This window comes from Ursus americanus, chromosome 11 (genome assembly GCF_024610735.1).
Source record: "Ursus americanus isolate L20-20 chromosome 11, mUrsAme1.1.p, whole genome shotgun sequence".
NCBI classification, from domain to species: Eukaryota; Metazoa; Chordata; class Mammalia; order Carnivora; family Ursidae; genus Ursus; species Ursus americanus.
The window spans coordinates 28699677-28716408 of NC_142137.1; the positions used below are offsets into that span (position 1 = coordinate 28699677).

The following is a 16732-nucleotide window of genomic DNA, read 5'->3' on the forward strand; positions in this document are numbered from 1 at the left end:
AACAGAATATGAAAAAATAAATTATAAATAAATAAAAAAATATACCTTATAAGATTTTATTGAAGACATGATTATTATTGTATAAATGCCTAAATACGAGACTATAAATAAAAATATTGAAGAACTCTGTTTTCTCAATTTTAGAAAAGGGGAATTTTCTGAAGACAAATATTTGAAGTTAAGGTACTAGGACTTCACTAATTTCACAGACTGGTATCATCCACAAATTGTGATGAAACGAAAATCACTCTTTTTTTTTTTTTTTTTTTAAGACAAAAATGCTTTCTAATAGGAAAAGTGCAAACTGGGTTTTCTGAATCACAAAAATTCTGAAACAGAAAGAAAAGGTGACAAAAACCAGTGTAAACTTAAGAAACGTAAAAGTTGTATTTGGGGTTTCTTTTTTACACAGCTATGCTTAGTCTAGGTAAATCTTCCACAGGCATGCTCTTCGTGGCATCCAGCTGGTTGTACTCCTCTACGAGCCCTGATAAAGATGACACGGCTTCCATGAAACAGCTTTCTTCCATCCCTTCGATTTGCAGATAGTGGTGGAGATGAGCCTATACATAAAAAACTGGATAATGCTGACCATTTTCAGAAAATTTAATACATATGTAACTATCCTAAAACATAAATAATTCTTTATTAAAATGATAGTTTACTCAGCTTTACAAGAGAAAGGAGAGAACTCCAATCCTGTAAACTCATGACATTTCTCCTTTAGATGTCTAAATAAACCTCTCCAGTTATAATCAGTACAGTGAATATAGCAGTCAGGATTGCCCCGATCTGTAATAGTGTAATTTGAGAGGAGACATCTTAAATAGCCAAAATAAACACACACAGTTACAAAGGTGTGCTGATAATTACCTTTTTCTTGTAGAGCCTCAGGAACCTCTCTTTCAGTTCCATGAAGGTAGGCTTCACACATGTGTTATTTGCTAGAGCTAATAATGAATGGGAATGGCCCACAGGAGGTACTGAACACAAGCTGGTTTTCCAGCCTTCTTGATTCCACGAGACAAACTGTAGAGAAGGTTTTAATCTGAGATACAAAAACCCAAAGGTGAGAATGAAGGTACTGAAAGGACCTGCCATATATGGCAGCAGATGTTACTGATGGTGCCATTCTAATTGCTCAGTATATAATGTACGTTATCTAATTTTTACTATTAGCAATATCCATGGTACAGTCTGACAGTGAGCTAAGGGGCATTTAGTTAGGAGGACATTAAACGTGGGGATGAAAAAGAGATGAAAATATTACAGTTTTCCTTACTTTGTTCTTCAATAGAGTAGTTCTCTATTGAAAAATAGAGAAAAATAGACTGTCAAAAAATAGTAAAACATAAAACTTAGCAGTGCAGTGGTAGTAATAAAACAACCGTAGTTCAATTTTCTGAACACTTGCAGAAAATAAAATATCTCCTGCATCATTCACTATTCATAAATAACAATTTTGTACCATTCTTCTTATTTTACATTTCACACTACAGTTAAGTGGCATGCTAGAACCTGAAGAGAGGCCCTCTGAACTACTATGCTCCACGGTCACAAGCAGTACACATAAATTATCATGAAAATATAAAATCAAACCTTTCAATATTTCTGCGAAGATCTGAAACCTGTACATTTCCTCTGACCATAAGGGCACAGGCGAGGTAGAGACTATGTTTGGGGTCAGCCCGAATTAGCTGGTGATCTTTACTAAAGGCATCTGAAAACATCTGATCCAACCTAGAACAATGCAAGAATCACTGCTCATACAAAATATTATTTCTTCTATGTAGGACTACAAAATGCAAAGATAGTCACCTCCAGGTAAATAAACTTCACATACAGACACATTCTACATTTCTTTTTTTTTTTTTAAGATTTTATTCATTTATTTGACAGAGAGAGAGACAGCGACAGAGAATACAAGCAAGGGGGGAGTGGGAGAGGGAGAAGAAGGCTTCCCGCCGAGCAGCGAGCTCGATGCGGGGCTCGATCCAGGACCCTGGGATCATGACCTGAGCCAAAGGCAGATGCTTAACGGCTGAGCTACCCAGGTGCCCCCACATTCTACATTTCAGCTATCATTTTCTCAAAACAATCTTGATGAGAAATATGAGAAGAGAGGAGGACATGTTTTATCCTTTACTTAAAGAGAGGAAGAAAAAGGTGCTAACAAATTTCTATCTAGTAATACACAGGATCCTAGGTCTGTAATATAGCCCCAGCCTGGTTCTTAAATCCCACGTCATTCAGTACAAATATAATTAGGCTCCCTAGGTAACTCTAGATTCTGGATGCTGCGTCTGCAGACTGTCTGGGAAGAGCTGCAGAATTCACACTGTGTTACCTACTCATTCAACAGATATTTACTGAACGCCTACAGTGTGCCAGGCACTATTCTAAGTGCCAGAGATCCAGCAGTGAACAACAAAAATTTCTATTCTAATGGAGCTTACATTCGATCTTGGGTATGTGACAGCAAGAAGAATAGAAGATTCCTTTAGGGAATGGTGAGCTGTGGGGGGCTCGTAAATCTCTACTGTGTTCAAAATTTTGGTGTGTATGTGCTTTTGGGCATTTTTATGGAGTTAAGGAAACCCAAAAAAGGATAAGAACCAGTATACAACAAGTGGGCAAACTCTTGATTTATCCTCTGCTGCAAAATATAAAAACTAGTAAGGAGATTTTTGTAATTTTGGGATACTTATTTACATTAGAAATAGGGAATTTCAAGAAACATATACACACTTCTCATATGTGCTTATTTTCATTTGATAAAAATGGGATGAGGTACAGGACTGACATTTATTAATAAAAGGTACAACAAAAAACATTCTTACTACTAATAAGAAATTAAAGAGTTTTAAAACTGGCTTCAAAGCAATTTATTATTTTACTGAAGGATAAATGAGTATATGTGCTGATATGACAGCCTCTGAGATATCTATAGTACAGCAGAAAAAGGGGAAAAAAGAACACAAAAATAAAAAGAACATTGTGACAAGTTCCCTAAGAGTGTAAAATCTTTAAAGTCCCTTATACATTTTCACAAACACATTTTAAAAATAAACCTTTGTTACAAACTATGATTATATGAATACAAAATGCTGCAACAGTATGATTTTTATCAAAATATGCCAAAAGCAGGATTAAAAGAAATTTAATTGGCTTTGAAATATTCAGGTTGAAGGACCAAGTCAAACATTTTTTTCTTTATGCTGAACTTAATTAGAAATTCCCTGTCTTTATTTTTAAGAATTAACTTTAAATGTAAAAATGTCTGATTATCACTATTGTACAGTAAATAGTTTAGCACCAATTTACCTTCTATGTGTCCCTATTGAAGATGCACATTTTATTTAAATACACTAATTTTTAATATGCGGGGCTGACAATAACAGTGAATATTTAGTGAATGATTACCATGTTCCATATACCATGCAAGTTGCTTAACTTAAGGTCATCAGCGTCCCATGCAGAAAGAGTGCCATCTATTAGTTGGCATAACTGGTTATTTGTTAACAGCTTATATAAAAGTTACTAGCACTGTGACATTTACAGTGTAGAATTGTTATTTTGCCAAAATTTAAACTATAAAAAAGATCTTTAATCCGGTTTTTATCATTTACATACTTTCCTCTTACAGAGCTTGACAGGACCTTCTCCCTCAGTCAACTGTGGATGCCAGTGGGACCTTTTCAAGCTTATCATCACTGTATGTGCTCAGAATATTTTCAACTACACTTTTTTGTTAAGTAGACTAAGTTTTATGCTTAAAAATGACACACAGTTACAAAACAAAGTGTTCTGGAAATGATAATACAGCAGCTACCATAAATGGAAAGACTTCTATGGTGCTTTAAAGATACTCTTATTCAATATACCCAACAAGCATATGAGGTAGGTGTACCTGCCCAAGGTCCTGTAGCTAGTGACAGAATTAGCATTCAGACTTAAGTATGTCAGACGTCAAAGTCCTGAAATCATTTTCAATAAAAATCAAATCTCTATGAATTTCATTAGCTTAAAAATTTAGATTTAATGTCAAATAGTTTAATATTGACTTTTTAAACAATGACTTGTAAATAAAGCATTTAAATAATGAAAATGATACAGAGAAAATGACATGAAAAAATACTCAGTTACTACAAACTGAAAATATTTTTTAAAAAGTAATTCAAATTATTAAGTCATTGGAATAGTTACTATATCTTACCTTCGGGTAGGAATGTTAACATCTGCCAGGGTATATAGAGGTGTTAGGCTTGACACAAGATAATGCAATTGAGGAAAAGGAACTAAGTTCATGCTGATTTCATTAAGGTCCATATTAAGGGACCCTTCAAACCTTGCAGAGCTAAAAAATTAACATTAAAGCAAGAGAAAAAAATTTAATGTTAAAATTTTATACTTTGTAACTTCATTCAGCGGACATTCTTAAATCCTTTTGTACACTGTTCTTCAGTAGAGAATATATGCTCCTTTTTTCTGTATTAGTGAAATTTAGTATCATGAATATCATGTAGAAAGGTCATTAAAATCTAACACACAACATCTATAGCAATTCTTATTTGTGGATTATATGACATGTAACCAACACACGACTGTGTTGCACATTACATACACAAAAATATCTTACTTAAAACAGACTTTGAGTTAAACACGTACAAGTCAATAATTATTTAATTATTCTATAAACTTCACTAAGTTCCTCAAGGGTCTGCCCAATGTGCTATATAATTTGGAATATAATAATGCCAAAGCAATCTTCTAGATCAAAGCCAAGGAAATATCTTGGACCAACTAACAATAAGGAGGTATTAGCTGCTTTAAAAGATGAGGACATTCTACCCCCCAAAAAAATGTGCTTACTGTTACCTAACCAAGTTCTCAAGTGTTTATCTGTGACCAACTTTTTCATTTAACACCTATTAGTATTCTCTGGAATGCACCTGGGAAAATGCTGCTTTGGAGTAATAGAAATTAAAATTCTGGTCTATCACTCCAAGATCTGAAAACACTAGACAAAATAAAATAAAATAGAAAGAAGCTCCCACGACTTAGAAAAACTGAAAAGTGCTACTACAAAAATGCTACTGCAAGCATCATCAGAGGCCAAGTGAAGTTTTTAAACTGTCCTAAGTTTTGCCATCAATAGGATTACCTTGTTAGGTTCAGCAGCAAATTGGCCACAATGTTGTTCATTGCATCAAAGGGCTTCTGGTGCCGCTTTTTAACAGCTCCAGCACTTGAAGTAACCAGACTCTTTGGCTTTACAGTTGTGCCCAACTTTCCAGAATTCACCATCAGGTCAATTTTGCTAATGATGTCAAATAAAGACTTAAAGGAAAAATATTGGGAGAGAAGCTATTAGCAAGGGCAGACATAGATGACATTCTACCAGGAAGGAAAGAAGAGAAAGAAAAACAATTTAAACTTATTTTTCCTCTTAGATGGGAAGACTGAAAAGTGAAGAGAATGTTTCCTATGCATATATAAGCATTAACACAAGACTGAATGTATATATGATATATCCATAAATTATGATGTCATTTCTTACTTGGTTGTCAATGGGCAACACACAGTCTGCATGCTCATTAAGTTCCTTCATTGCCAAGATGCTATTGTAAGGCGAGGTTATGACATCATCCTCACCAGAAGGATAAATTGACGTCACGAATCTGTATACTTCTGGAAATTCATCCTCAAGCACCTTTAAAAGGAATGTGCCAAGTCCAGATCCTGTTCCTGAGGATTAAAATTGCAAAAACAAAAACAGAAACAAAAAAAATCCGGCATAAATGATTCAAAATAAAATTGTGAGGAACTTGGAATTTTATAGGTTTTTTTGGTAGGAACATATATTAAAAACCAGAGCATTATATAGAAGACAGTTTTGCTTCCATTAAAAATGACAAAAACATATAAATATATACATATATAAAACCTAGAAACAAAATGAAAAAGGCAAACTAAGAAAAAAATATCCAACATATATGATGATGGACTAAATTTCTTTAATAAAGAAGTCTCACAGGGGGGCCTGGGTGGCACAGCGGTTAAGCGTCTGCCTTCGGCTCAGGGTGTGATCCTGGCGTTCTGGGATCGAGCCCCACATCAGGCTCCTCCGCTGGAAGCCTGCTTCTTCCTCTCCCACTCCCCCTGCTTGTGTTCCCTCTCTCGCTGGCTCTCTCTATCTCTCTATCTCTGTCAAATTAATAAATAAAATCTTAAAAAAAAAAAAAGAAGTCTCACAAATCAACAACCAAAAAAACATGAATAATACAACAGAAAAATGGGTGAAGCATATAAATATGTAATTCATAATAAATCAAATGATGCTATTGTGAATAGATGTGAGGATGCTCAACCCTTCTTCTAATCAAACAAATCCAAATTAAAACAATCTAATTTTGAATATATTAATGTTTTATAATACTCAGTATTAGTGACAGTGTGGGGAAATAAACCTGTATAAATTGTTTCTAATAGTATGGATTGGTGAAATAATGTAGGAAGTGTTTATTAATATCAATCAAAATTTAAAATGTACATATTCTTTGGTCCCACTTTCTTTTTGGGAGTATTACCTACAGCTATTGGGGCAAAAATAAGCAGAAATGTATGTACCAGGTGTTCAAGTGGGGATTGTTTGTAATAACTAAATACGATAAACAACATCCACTAATGGGAAATGGACTTCAAAAGTTATTATATATTAACACAACTGAATTCTAGGACACATAGAAGATATTGAAAGACATTCGGGAAAGATATAGTGAAAAAATGTTGGAATAATATGCATTGCATGATCTTATGTTAAAATACACACACATACTTTTAAAGGCATAGAAAATATTTGGAAGAAAAGACATAGGCAAACTTGATTCTCTGTGAAGAGAGAGGCTAGGATTTAGATATGGGAAAGGAGACCCTTTATAAACTTCACTATTATTTATTTTTGCCAGTAAATTATGAATAAAGTATAGTCTTCTGAGATTTTGAGTAATAGAGGGATTAAAAAGGCATCATAATGAACTATAAATCAAACTGGTTTTTTGAAAACGTATCCAAACTAGCAGGTTAATTATACTAGTACAAAGAAAATTTGTTTCTTAATTTAATGATTATGATGGTCCTCTAAAGGCATGGTTACATAGCAAGTGTAACTTTAATTTTAAAATGTTATCATACTGAATAATATGTATAAAAAAATCCATATATATAACCTGCTGAACATAAAATCTTAATCTGAGAAAAACAGCATGGCAAATCTTTCTTTTAAAAATCACTAATCCTATTGGAAATTAGCAAAATATGATATTTTTCTAGTTCATAAAACAGAGGAGCAAAATACTTCATTTGCAAGGTACAGGCTTCCCTGGGGAAAGAAAGCAATGCAGATCATTTATTCTGGGTCAAGGTAATTGCTATGTAAGGAATGATTTAAAGGAGCTGACGAAAAGGATTTCTTTTATCTCTGTCTCTTATTGCACACAAAGAAAACTTGTAAGGCAGTTAAAGAGTACTGATATTACTTAGCAAGGATACCTTTGAACAAGCCAGAAATGCTTAGCTTCTAGGTGGGATATGAGACTAGACAAGCAAACTCTTAGGAGAAAGTCAGCATTCCCAGAAAGCTCACATATACTGAAATATAGTTGGGAATTTTATAAAAGAAACTAAAAGTAGAAGAAGAAAAAACTTCAGATTCAGTTGTATTGACTCTTAAAAGGGCTCCAATTTATAAACAATGGTAATAGCAACAAATTTTGACAAAAATTTAAAATAAGAAGCAGTTATGTATATACTCAAACATATACAGTGTTAAAAGTTGTACCTTTATTAAGCACAGGTCTGAAAACAGACTACTGTTTGCAAAATGAATTCCCATTTACACTTCACATTGTTATCTGGAAATGAGTGAATAACTTTACCTCCTCCCATGGAATGTATTATAAAAAAACACTGCAAACAATCACAGTGCTCTGCCGACTTTCTGAGTTTCTCTAAAATCTGTTCTTGATAAAGACTGCCAAAAACTTTGTGCCCCACAGCCCTGAAAAAAAGAATATAAATTACACCCTGGTATTTATTATTTCAAGATTTTATTATTTCTGATCTAAATGAAAAGATTACAGAAAAATTTGAAAAAGCATTTTTACTGTATTAATTCTTGTTTCATAGGAATAAATCATATTGTGATATTTCAAAGATACTAGATAGAAAATGTAACAAATATATAGCTCTATAATCCTCAAATATCCTGATAAAGTAGCTCATTATCAATGGATATTAAACTATGGTTTTCTAAATTTATCTTCTTTTTCTCTTTTTTTAAGGCATAAGACTTTAGTTACATAGTTTTTTCTCATCTCCATTTAAAATAAACTCTGCAGTAAATTTTTCATATTAAAAAGCAGAATGTGGTCAACTAGAAAGACATTCAAAATAAAAAATTTTGAACATATTGGTTTAATATAGGAGAAAACACTGGTCACATTATGTTATCATTAGTTGAAATGATACACAATAGAAAACTGATATTCATAAGGCTCTGTAAGCCCTTTTGATTAATCAAATTTGCAAGGAGCATGTTGATGCATTAAAAAATGATTAAAATGATTAAAAAATGACTGAATGACTTCCCCAGACATGCAGTCAGGTTGTGTAACTCAAAAATTACAGAAAAAGTTACACAATTAGTGAAAAGCCAGGTAAGTGGGCAGGTGAATTCATTTAGTGGCTGGTTCTCCCCAGATGAGTCTCTAAGAATGCAGAATGTAAATTCATGCTTTAAAGTTTTATTTATTAGAGTCATCTCTACCCCCAACATGGGGCTCGAACTCACGACCCCAACATCAAGGGTTGCACGCTCTTCTGACAGAGCCAGCCAGGGATCCAGTAAATTCATGCTTTAGCAAAATGGTATCACCACACATTAGGAACCTGAGGGACAGACTGCAAATAGATAAATGAGTAAATATTAGATTTGCAAATAACAAGGCTACTTAATTTTTAAAAAACAGCAAAAACAGTCTCAAAGTAAATTTTCAAATGATCATTGTTGAAGCTTTTTACCCCATTAAGAAGAACAGACAGTTATATATTTAAGAGCTAAACACAGCCTCAGGCTGAGCTTAATGCTGGGACACTGACTTGCACCTCTTATCAGTCCTATCAAGTCTGACCAACTGGAGAAGTTGATAGAATCAAATAATATCGGTAAGAGAACAGTTTATAAAAATAGTTAAAACTTTTGTCATTAGTATTATGTAAGAATCAATTTACAAGGAATTTAGTAAATCCATTTTTCACGATTTTTTTCTTAAAAAAAAGGAGAGAAAGAACTATGATACTGATGGCTTTTCAGTATTGAGAAACCCCATCATTTATCCAGGAAAAGATGATGGGCCGAAAGGCCTAGAGGCAGGTCTGGCAGGTTAGATCTTGCTTTCATGTCAGCAGGACCTATTAGAATGAAGGAAAGATCATTCATTTTTTTTCAGATGACATTCAATTTTTACATATGGCATATTCTCACCAATTATTCCCTGAGCCAGAAATATCAGTGATGAGCTGCTTGCTGTCAAACACATCCCTTAATGGTCCCTGCAGAATTTCATTTACTACCCCTTCCTCCATGTCAATCAAGACAGCCTGAGAAAGAGAAATAAAATTGAACTAGCGTATTTTTCTTTAGAGCTAGTAACTCTGTAAATGAATTTATGACCTAAGAGTTGCATTGTTCTTTTTAATAGCTTAGGCTTAATCAAATCGTTATCTGAATCTTTATGTAGAATCTGTTATAAGAATGAAAAAGTAATTGCACTTTGCTCAGGAGGTGGAATACAATTAAAAGGTGGGTTCGAAACTCTTCTCCTACTCCAAAACACCACGTGGGGCCGGGGCGGGAGGAACTGAATAATCCCTCAACTGATTTTCTAACAATTCCTTTATTCATGTGCCTACGTGATTGTAAATGTTTTGAGAACAAGGTCTCAGAAATTTAAAAGGTGCCCTAACCGGAAAAAAATTCTCAATAAATGTAGGGTATGTTAATGCCCTTGCTCACCAGGAACAACCATGCTGCTCTTCATGAATCACAGCCCAGAACCGCCCAATTCAAATCAGTAAACTCCACTATCCGGTGCAAACCAAGGCTCTGGAGAGAGGTCAAAGATGACAACAGGGTCCCTACGCCCACGAAAACCTCATTCATCATCACAAACATTACCGACACGGGAGACAACCTGTATTACTAAGAAGAAAATGAGAACATAAAACGTAAAATTAAGTACGGAAAGAAAAACAGAAAAGACTGGAGGGAATCACAGCAAAATGTAGGCAGGGATAGCTTGGCAGTAGGGTTATAAACCCCTACCCTCACTATTTTGTGCCTCCCCTGTTTTCTACACTGAGGAAGAGGAGTGAAAAAGTAAAATAAATAGTTAAATTAAAAAGCTGAAAAAAGGGGCGCCTGGGTGGCACAGCAGTTAGGTGTCTGCCTTCGGCTCAGGGCGTGATCCCGGCGTTGTGGGATCGAGCCCCACATCAGGCTCCTCCGCTATGAGCCTGCTTCTTCCTCTCCCACTCCCCCTGCTTGTGTTCCCTCTCTCGCTGGCTGTCTCTCTCTGTCGAATAAATGAATAAAATAAAAAAAAAAAAAAAAAAAGCTGAAAAAAATCCTGAAATAACCTTCGAGTATACTACAAAGCTATTAACTCTTTGATTCAGTGTCACAGAGAAAGTGCTTGGTTTATGGGCTCTTTTTAGTTCTTGTGACGCTGTGACTTTAAGCACTTACATGCCAGTGTTCTAAGTGCTTTACGTGTATTATCGCATTTGATCCTCACACCCTTATGCATAATTACCCCCGTGTTATGCACGAGAAAACTGAGGCCTGGGAATGCTAAGTCACTTAGCTGTGATCACCCAGCTAGTATGTGAGCGAGCGGAGATTCAAACCCGGTTAGCCTGGCTGCAGAATCTTCGGTCTTAACCACCAAACCCTTTGCTCTCCTATCTATGGAGAGGAGATAGTCAAGTTCGATATTTATGGGGTACTAACTACCGTGGGGTTGCAACTTATGCCCATTTAAATTCTGTGAATTAAACTGCTTGTGTAGTTAATTAACTATGCTACTATAAGCAAGAAATTAGTCTTACCCAGTATATCAGAAATATTATATTTCTAATTGTACAATCACAGAAGTATATTAGAAAGACTACAGAATTACGTATTACAAATGTGCTATTTTATATACAGCAAGCAATATACATATATTTTATGTACACTGGACTACATAGGGTTATTTACTGGCAATTTAGGGTTTGTCTAGGATATTTTATGATAATATGCAAGTTTACCTAGATGTTGACTTTAACACCTAATCAACCATAAGAGAGACTTCACTGTATGGGCAAACTATAGTATACTACAAGTTGTGTAAGATTACAAAAAGAAAAAAAATTAGCTTATAATGGCCTTGTTCCAAAACAGACTTATTTAAGATAATCTGTGGAAAATTACCCTCATTACCTTGCAATCCTGCAAAGGAAGCGACGGGCAGAATACAAATGGACATTCAAGTACCTCTTGAAGTCAGTTTTCATAGAATCATCACTGTCATTGTCACTGAGCATTAAAATGCTGACAAGGTATAGAACTCTTTCAATTCTAGTCACATCAAGCCTTTGATTTCTTTTTCCTTGGAAATTAATTAAATGAGGAATTATTCTGGGTTCCTCACGCCACCATCCAAGGTCTGGAGTCACAACTGTTTCAGGATTTGATGTTTATTGTTTTCTGCCAGAGCAACCTGGTGATAGTTTTCTGGTCTCTGAGCTCTCCCTTAATCGTAATAGAGGATTACAAAACTCTGAGTATTTACCCATTAACCTATGATACTGGACACAGCAGAAGGACCTAACCATGAAGTTATCTTGTGAAGCCTAGACTCTTCAGTGATCACAGCCACATAATACCAAGACTCCTAAGGAAAAATGGAAAAGTACCTTCTAGGACAAGTCAAAGGTGACAGGACACACTGATTTATTCTTTCCCAATAGTGTTTCCTCCACCTCCTACCTTGCTCACTGACAGAGTGGTGGGAAAGAGCTCAAATTGGGAGCACTCTAGAGAAATGTCAATGTTACTTTTTCTGTAAGATTTGGATTAGGATGTTAGCACTGTCCATAGCATGCAGGATATACCAGATGTGAATCATCTGAACAGCCTATAAGCACATGGTCTCTGCCAATAAATTTTGTTTTCCAAGGACATCAGAGATTACAGATATAAGGAGACAGTTCCCAGGTACCACAACACTACTGCCTTTTACTCTTCCAGCCACAATTCCAGGTCTGGTCCTTATTGTCTCAATTCCTACCATCCAAACTGCTTTTCTTTTTTGTTACAAAGATTATTAATCAACAACTGGAAAAAGCAGTTTGTTGTAGAGAAATAATTGCAGAAGTGTTGTTGGAATGAGGTTAAGACGAAATATGGGCTACTGACTTGAAGCATTTTTGTTCAAGAGGTCTTACATGGGTATGGTATTCACTATAACGTGGCTGGATCTGTGCTTTGTGCTGGGAATGGTAACTGATGAAAAGAAACGTTCCATTATCTTCAAATGAAAAATTAACCAGCATTAGCATGTGTCTGAGGCTTAAAATTAAGAAAGCTCCTTTTGTTATCATTTACCCAGACGTGTATTTCCCCTGAAATATTTATTAAAAAATGCTAACGATACAGTGTTTTTACTTTAAGCACAAAATTTTCCCCCTAAAGTTCCAGGTAGATATAAATGTCTGCTTAACTATATGTATATTAAAATGTGGCTTAGTAAATACTTTAAATTTGGGAAGTTAAAATTTTATTCTCATGAGAGTTACAGAAGTATAGTTATTTTAAGAACACACACAATATAAGAATCCAAGTATATAGATCTTACTCGTGCTTTCAAAGAACAAATTTTCCCCTTGGAAATACTGCCACCATCACCAACCACTCTGAAAGATAAAAAATGAGAAAAGGTCGTAATATCTTCCAAGGCTAATACTGCTGTTAGGTAATACAGTTAACTCCCGTTTATATAATATAGCTACTTGGGCCTGGTAAGGCAGACACAAAAGGCAATGTAGAAGGTGCCATTCCTATTCTTCTCCCTTGCCTACCCTCCCCTTAGGCTGAAAAGTGAGGTGTTTTTTCTTGGCTTTCTTTGTAGTTAGGGCTGGCCATGTAATCCAGTTCTTACTGATGAGATAAAGGGAGATATTCTGGGAAACTTTTCTGATAAAGAGGACCAGATGTAGTTGGTGCCAACTCTTCCTTTTTCCTACCTTGAACATGAATACAGATGTGATGCATGGAGTGGAGGCTGCCACGTTATAGTTTAAAAAAATAAACATGAGGACAAGAAGCCAACATAATAGGAATAATGAAATGAAAGTACCTTGGTCTTTTAAGGCACTTCTCCAAGCCTAGATCACCCAATTTCCAGATTTCTTTAGATGGGCTAACTGGATACTTGTATTGTGTAAGCCACCATTAATGAGGTTTCCTATTGTAGCTGAACATACATTAACTGATATACCAGTTATATATCATGAGTATCTAAGGCTGTTCCTAGAATTTCATGTTGAACTAAAGTAACTTCATGTATGACCAAACACAGGGTATGAGTCAATACAACTTACAAGAAGACTATATGAAAGGAAGTTGAATTGAGTACAGATGATGCTATAGGTTGGGCTGGTAAACTATTGTCCTTGGGCCAACTCTGACCAGCTGCTTGTTTTCCTAAATAAAGTTTTATTCAAACACAGCCATGCCCACTTGCCTATGCACTAGTAAGTTATACCTGCATTCCTGTTACAACAGCAGAGTCGAACAGATGTGACACAGACCTTATGGTCTACAAAACCTAAAATATTTACCATCTGGTCCTTTGCAGGAAAGGTCTGTTAACCTCTAGTACAGGTAAATTCCTAGTATGCTACTAAAAAGGTATGGTCATTTCCTCAAATAGATATAGCCGTGTGCACCAAAATGTGGTCTTGTTTTTTAAAGGTTTTTTGGTACCACCATGGAACAGATGCTGGCAGGTGTTGCTAGTACATAGAAAGAAGAGTAAAATGCCAAGACTCATCTCCCCTTTTTGGATAAACTCGGGATTGGGGAAATAAGAATGCTCTCACGTTGAATTATAAAACAAAGTACAGGGGAGTATAGTTACGTAGTCACCTTATTAAGAAAGAAAAGGTCCCCGGCTGAGTCTCGACTAAGTAATACTTAATGAATGGATTGACCATCAAGAGTAGAGGGGATGAGAGTGGGAACTCAGTTAGAAGGGAAGCACATAAAAGGAAGTACTACAAAGGCAAATTTGAGTCTCTTAACAGTATTTAGGGGAGAGGATGTTCTAATTCGCAAAAAAGAGGGAATCCTAGATAATAGATATCTCCATATAATAAAGATAAATGACATCAGTCATTAAGGTAATAACCTAACTCCCCTTGGTCTGATTCCACGATCACCAAGCAACCTTCTATTATTTAGCTTTTCAGGTAGATTTCCTACAGAAGAGAAAGTGCTTTTGAAGGGAAAGAAAGACCTGGTGCTCTTGAGTTATGGTTCCTACTGTCAATTACTACATCGACTTTCTGCTTTTTAATCTACCATTCTCTTTGAGTTTGGTTTATCTGCCTGTACTGGAAAGCAATGGACTCATTCTCAAGATGTTAACAAGTTTTCTCAGTTTGCTAGTCTGAGGGCCAGACTCTGGGATTCACCAACGAAGTGGAGACTAATTAGCCTCCCCTAGGAGATAACTTACCTCAAATACCCAACCAACTAATTCAAACTAGAACTAGAATTTTTACTGAATTAGATAAAGGTGGATATTCATGATATATTTTTTAGTTCAAGTCCACCACAGTTTAGTTTTATTATTTTGAAAATACACAAACTTAATGATTAAACATTAAAAGCTTATGGACATACCTTGAATGTCAAAATTACTTTCAGATAAAATATACATATGCTCTTTATTAAATAAACAAAAGTAATTTGACAACTGTTTATCTCCTTTTTAGCACATTCTATTCATAGGACAAATATTCCTAACTACAAATAGTATCACAGAAGCGTAAAAAAATATTTTTCTTTAAAAAATTAGTCATTCTCAAATGCATTAACAATATACCCTGAGGAAACTTTCAGTACCCCTTCAGTAAAACTTTATTTCAAGGTCATGTTAAAAGAAGACACATGAGGGGTGCCTGGGTAGCTCAGCTGGTTAAGTGTCTGCCTTCCAGTCAGGTCATGATCCTGGGGTCCTGGGATGGAGCCCCATGTTGGGCTCCCTGCTCATCAGGGAGTCTGCTTCTCCCTCTCTCTCTGTCTCCACTTGTGCTACCGCACGCTCTCTCTCTCTCTCAAATAAATAAAATCTTTAAAAATAAATAAAAGTGAGAGAAGGCACACTAAAGGTTCTTTTTGTTCCTTCATATGGCCTTAAAAGGAAACCTACTGTCTTGCTCTGCAGAATGAGAAATATTAATGATATGAGAATAATGAGAAAAAAAATATGCTTTCAATTGTGATAAAAACAAAAAAGCCAGACAACTTCTTTATAGTGATCCATTGTTTTATTGTCCTTTGAAGAATTCTCACCCAATCAGATGACATGAAAAGAATCATTACGCTATGTGATAGACTTTAATCCCATCTTACCTGGTATCCACATTTCTAAAGAAGCTGCTTATTGCCTCATCATAAATTCCTTTCTAAAAAGAAAAAAAATATATTTATAACATTTGATTAAGTTTTGCCTCTTTCCCAAATAAAATCCTTTCTATTTAATAATCTCACAATACTGTAAGGGCTGGTATTCGGTTATGAGAATAACAACAAAAGTGCAAGTTATCATAAAGTGCTTAGACTGATTCTTCCTACCTAAAAAATAAATGCTGTAAAATCTATGGATTAAGTTGAGCAGAGGGTGCTGAAGAAAGGAGTCCCCCATAGGATTGCAGAACAGGTGCGTCAAACAAGAGCTTTGTCTAGATTCCTGGTGATCATTTTAAAGTTGATTAAATTCAGGAATATACTACTACACATGTTACCTATTTTACAAAGCACTTTCCCAATACTATCTCATCGCTCTTCACAACAGTCCTGATAAAAATGAGACCCTGAGAATCAGGTAGCCTTAAGACTGAGATCTTCGCCCAGGATTTGTTTTAACGACAACAAACGTTTAAAAACTAGTTTGTTCTTCCCTGAGAAGATCCCATACACCTTATGCCGGTCAGATAAGAGGTAAAATGGACTGACTCTTGTTTGACGAGCCTCGGTGATAGGCGAGGGGTCTCCGGGCGGCGGGGCCGGTACCTGGTTGACCGCGGCATGCTCCCTTAGCGCCAGATCCCAGAAGCAGCAGCCGATCTGGTTTCCGCACTGGCCGACTGCGATCAGCGAGAAGAGGGAAACAGAGTAGCCATTAGGTGACAAACAAGGCCATTCGGCTGCGCGGCGACCGAGTGCCCACCCTCCCGCGCAGCTTACCCTGTACGACCACCGACTGGGTCATGCTACGGCGCGGCCGGACCAGAAGACTAGGAAACCCGCGCCTACTTTCGTACTCCCGGGCAAGCCCCGCCCACCAGTGGCGCGCCTGGAGGAGCGGCGTAGCCGTAAGTCACGCTGCTGTCGCAAGTCACT

At 36.0% G+C, this 16732-nt stretch overlaps 1 protein-coding gene across 4 annotated transcripts; it reads right to left on the bottom strand.

Annotated features, from left to right (window-relative positions):
- Positions 1–404: 404 nt before the first annotated feature.
- Positions 405–16706, bottom strand: TUBE1 (tubulin epsilon 1). Of its 4 annotated transcripts, none has more exons than XM_087865403.1 (12): positions 16577–16706; positions 16346–16476; positions 15743–15795; positions 12960–13017; positions 9545–9660; positions 7938–8059; positions 5561–5748; positions 5165–5340; positions 4217–4357; positions 1600–1740; positions 874–1048; positions 405–563 (listed from the first exon to the last, which is right to left on the bottom strand). In XM_087865403.1, the coding sequence occupies exons 1-12, from the start codon at positions 16599–16601 to the stop codon at positions 405–407; spliced, it is 1485 nt and encodes a 494-aa protein (XP_087721529.1). In that variant the 5' UTR covers positions 16602–16706. The 4 variants fall into 4 exon arrangements, with proteins under 4 accessions (XP_087721529.1, XP_045654454.1, XP_045654456.1 ...); XM_045798498.2 differs by having other exon boundaries at positions 16403–16476; positions 16577–16705; XM_045798500.2 differs by lacking the exon at positions 16577–16706 and having other exon boundaries at positions 10076–13017; positions 16403–16421.
- Positions 16707–16732: the final 26 nt, after the last annotated feature.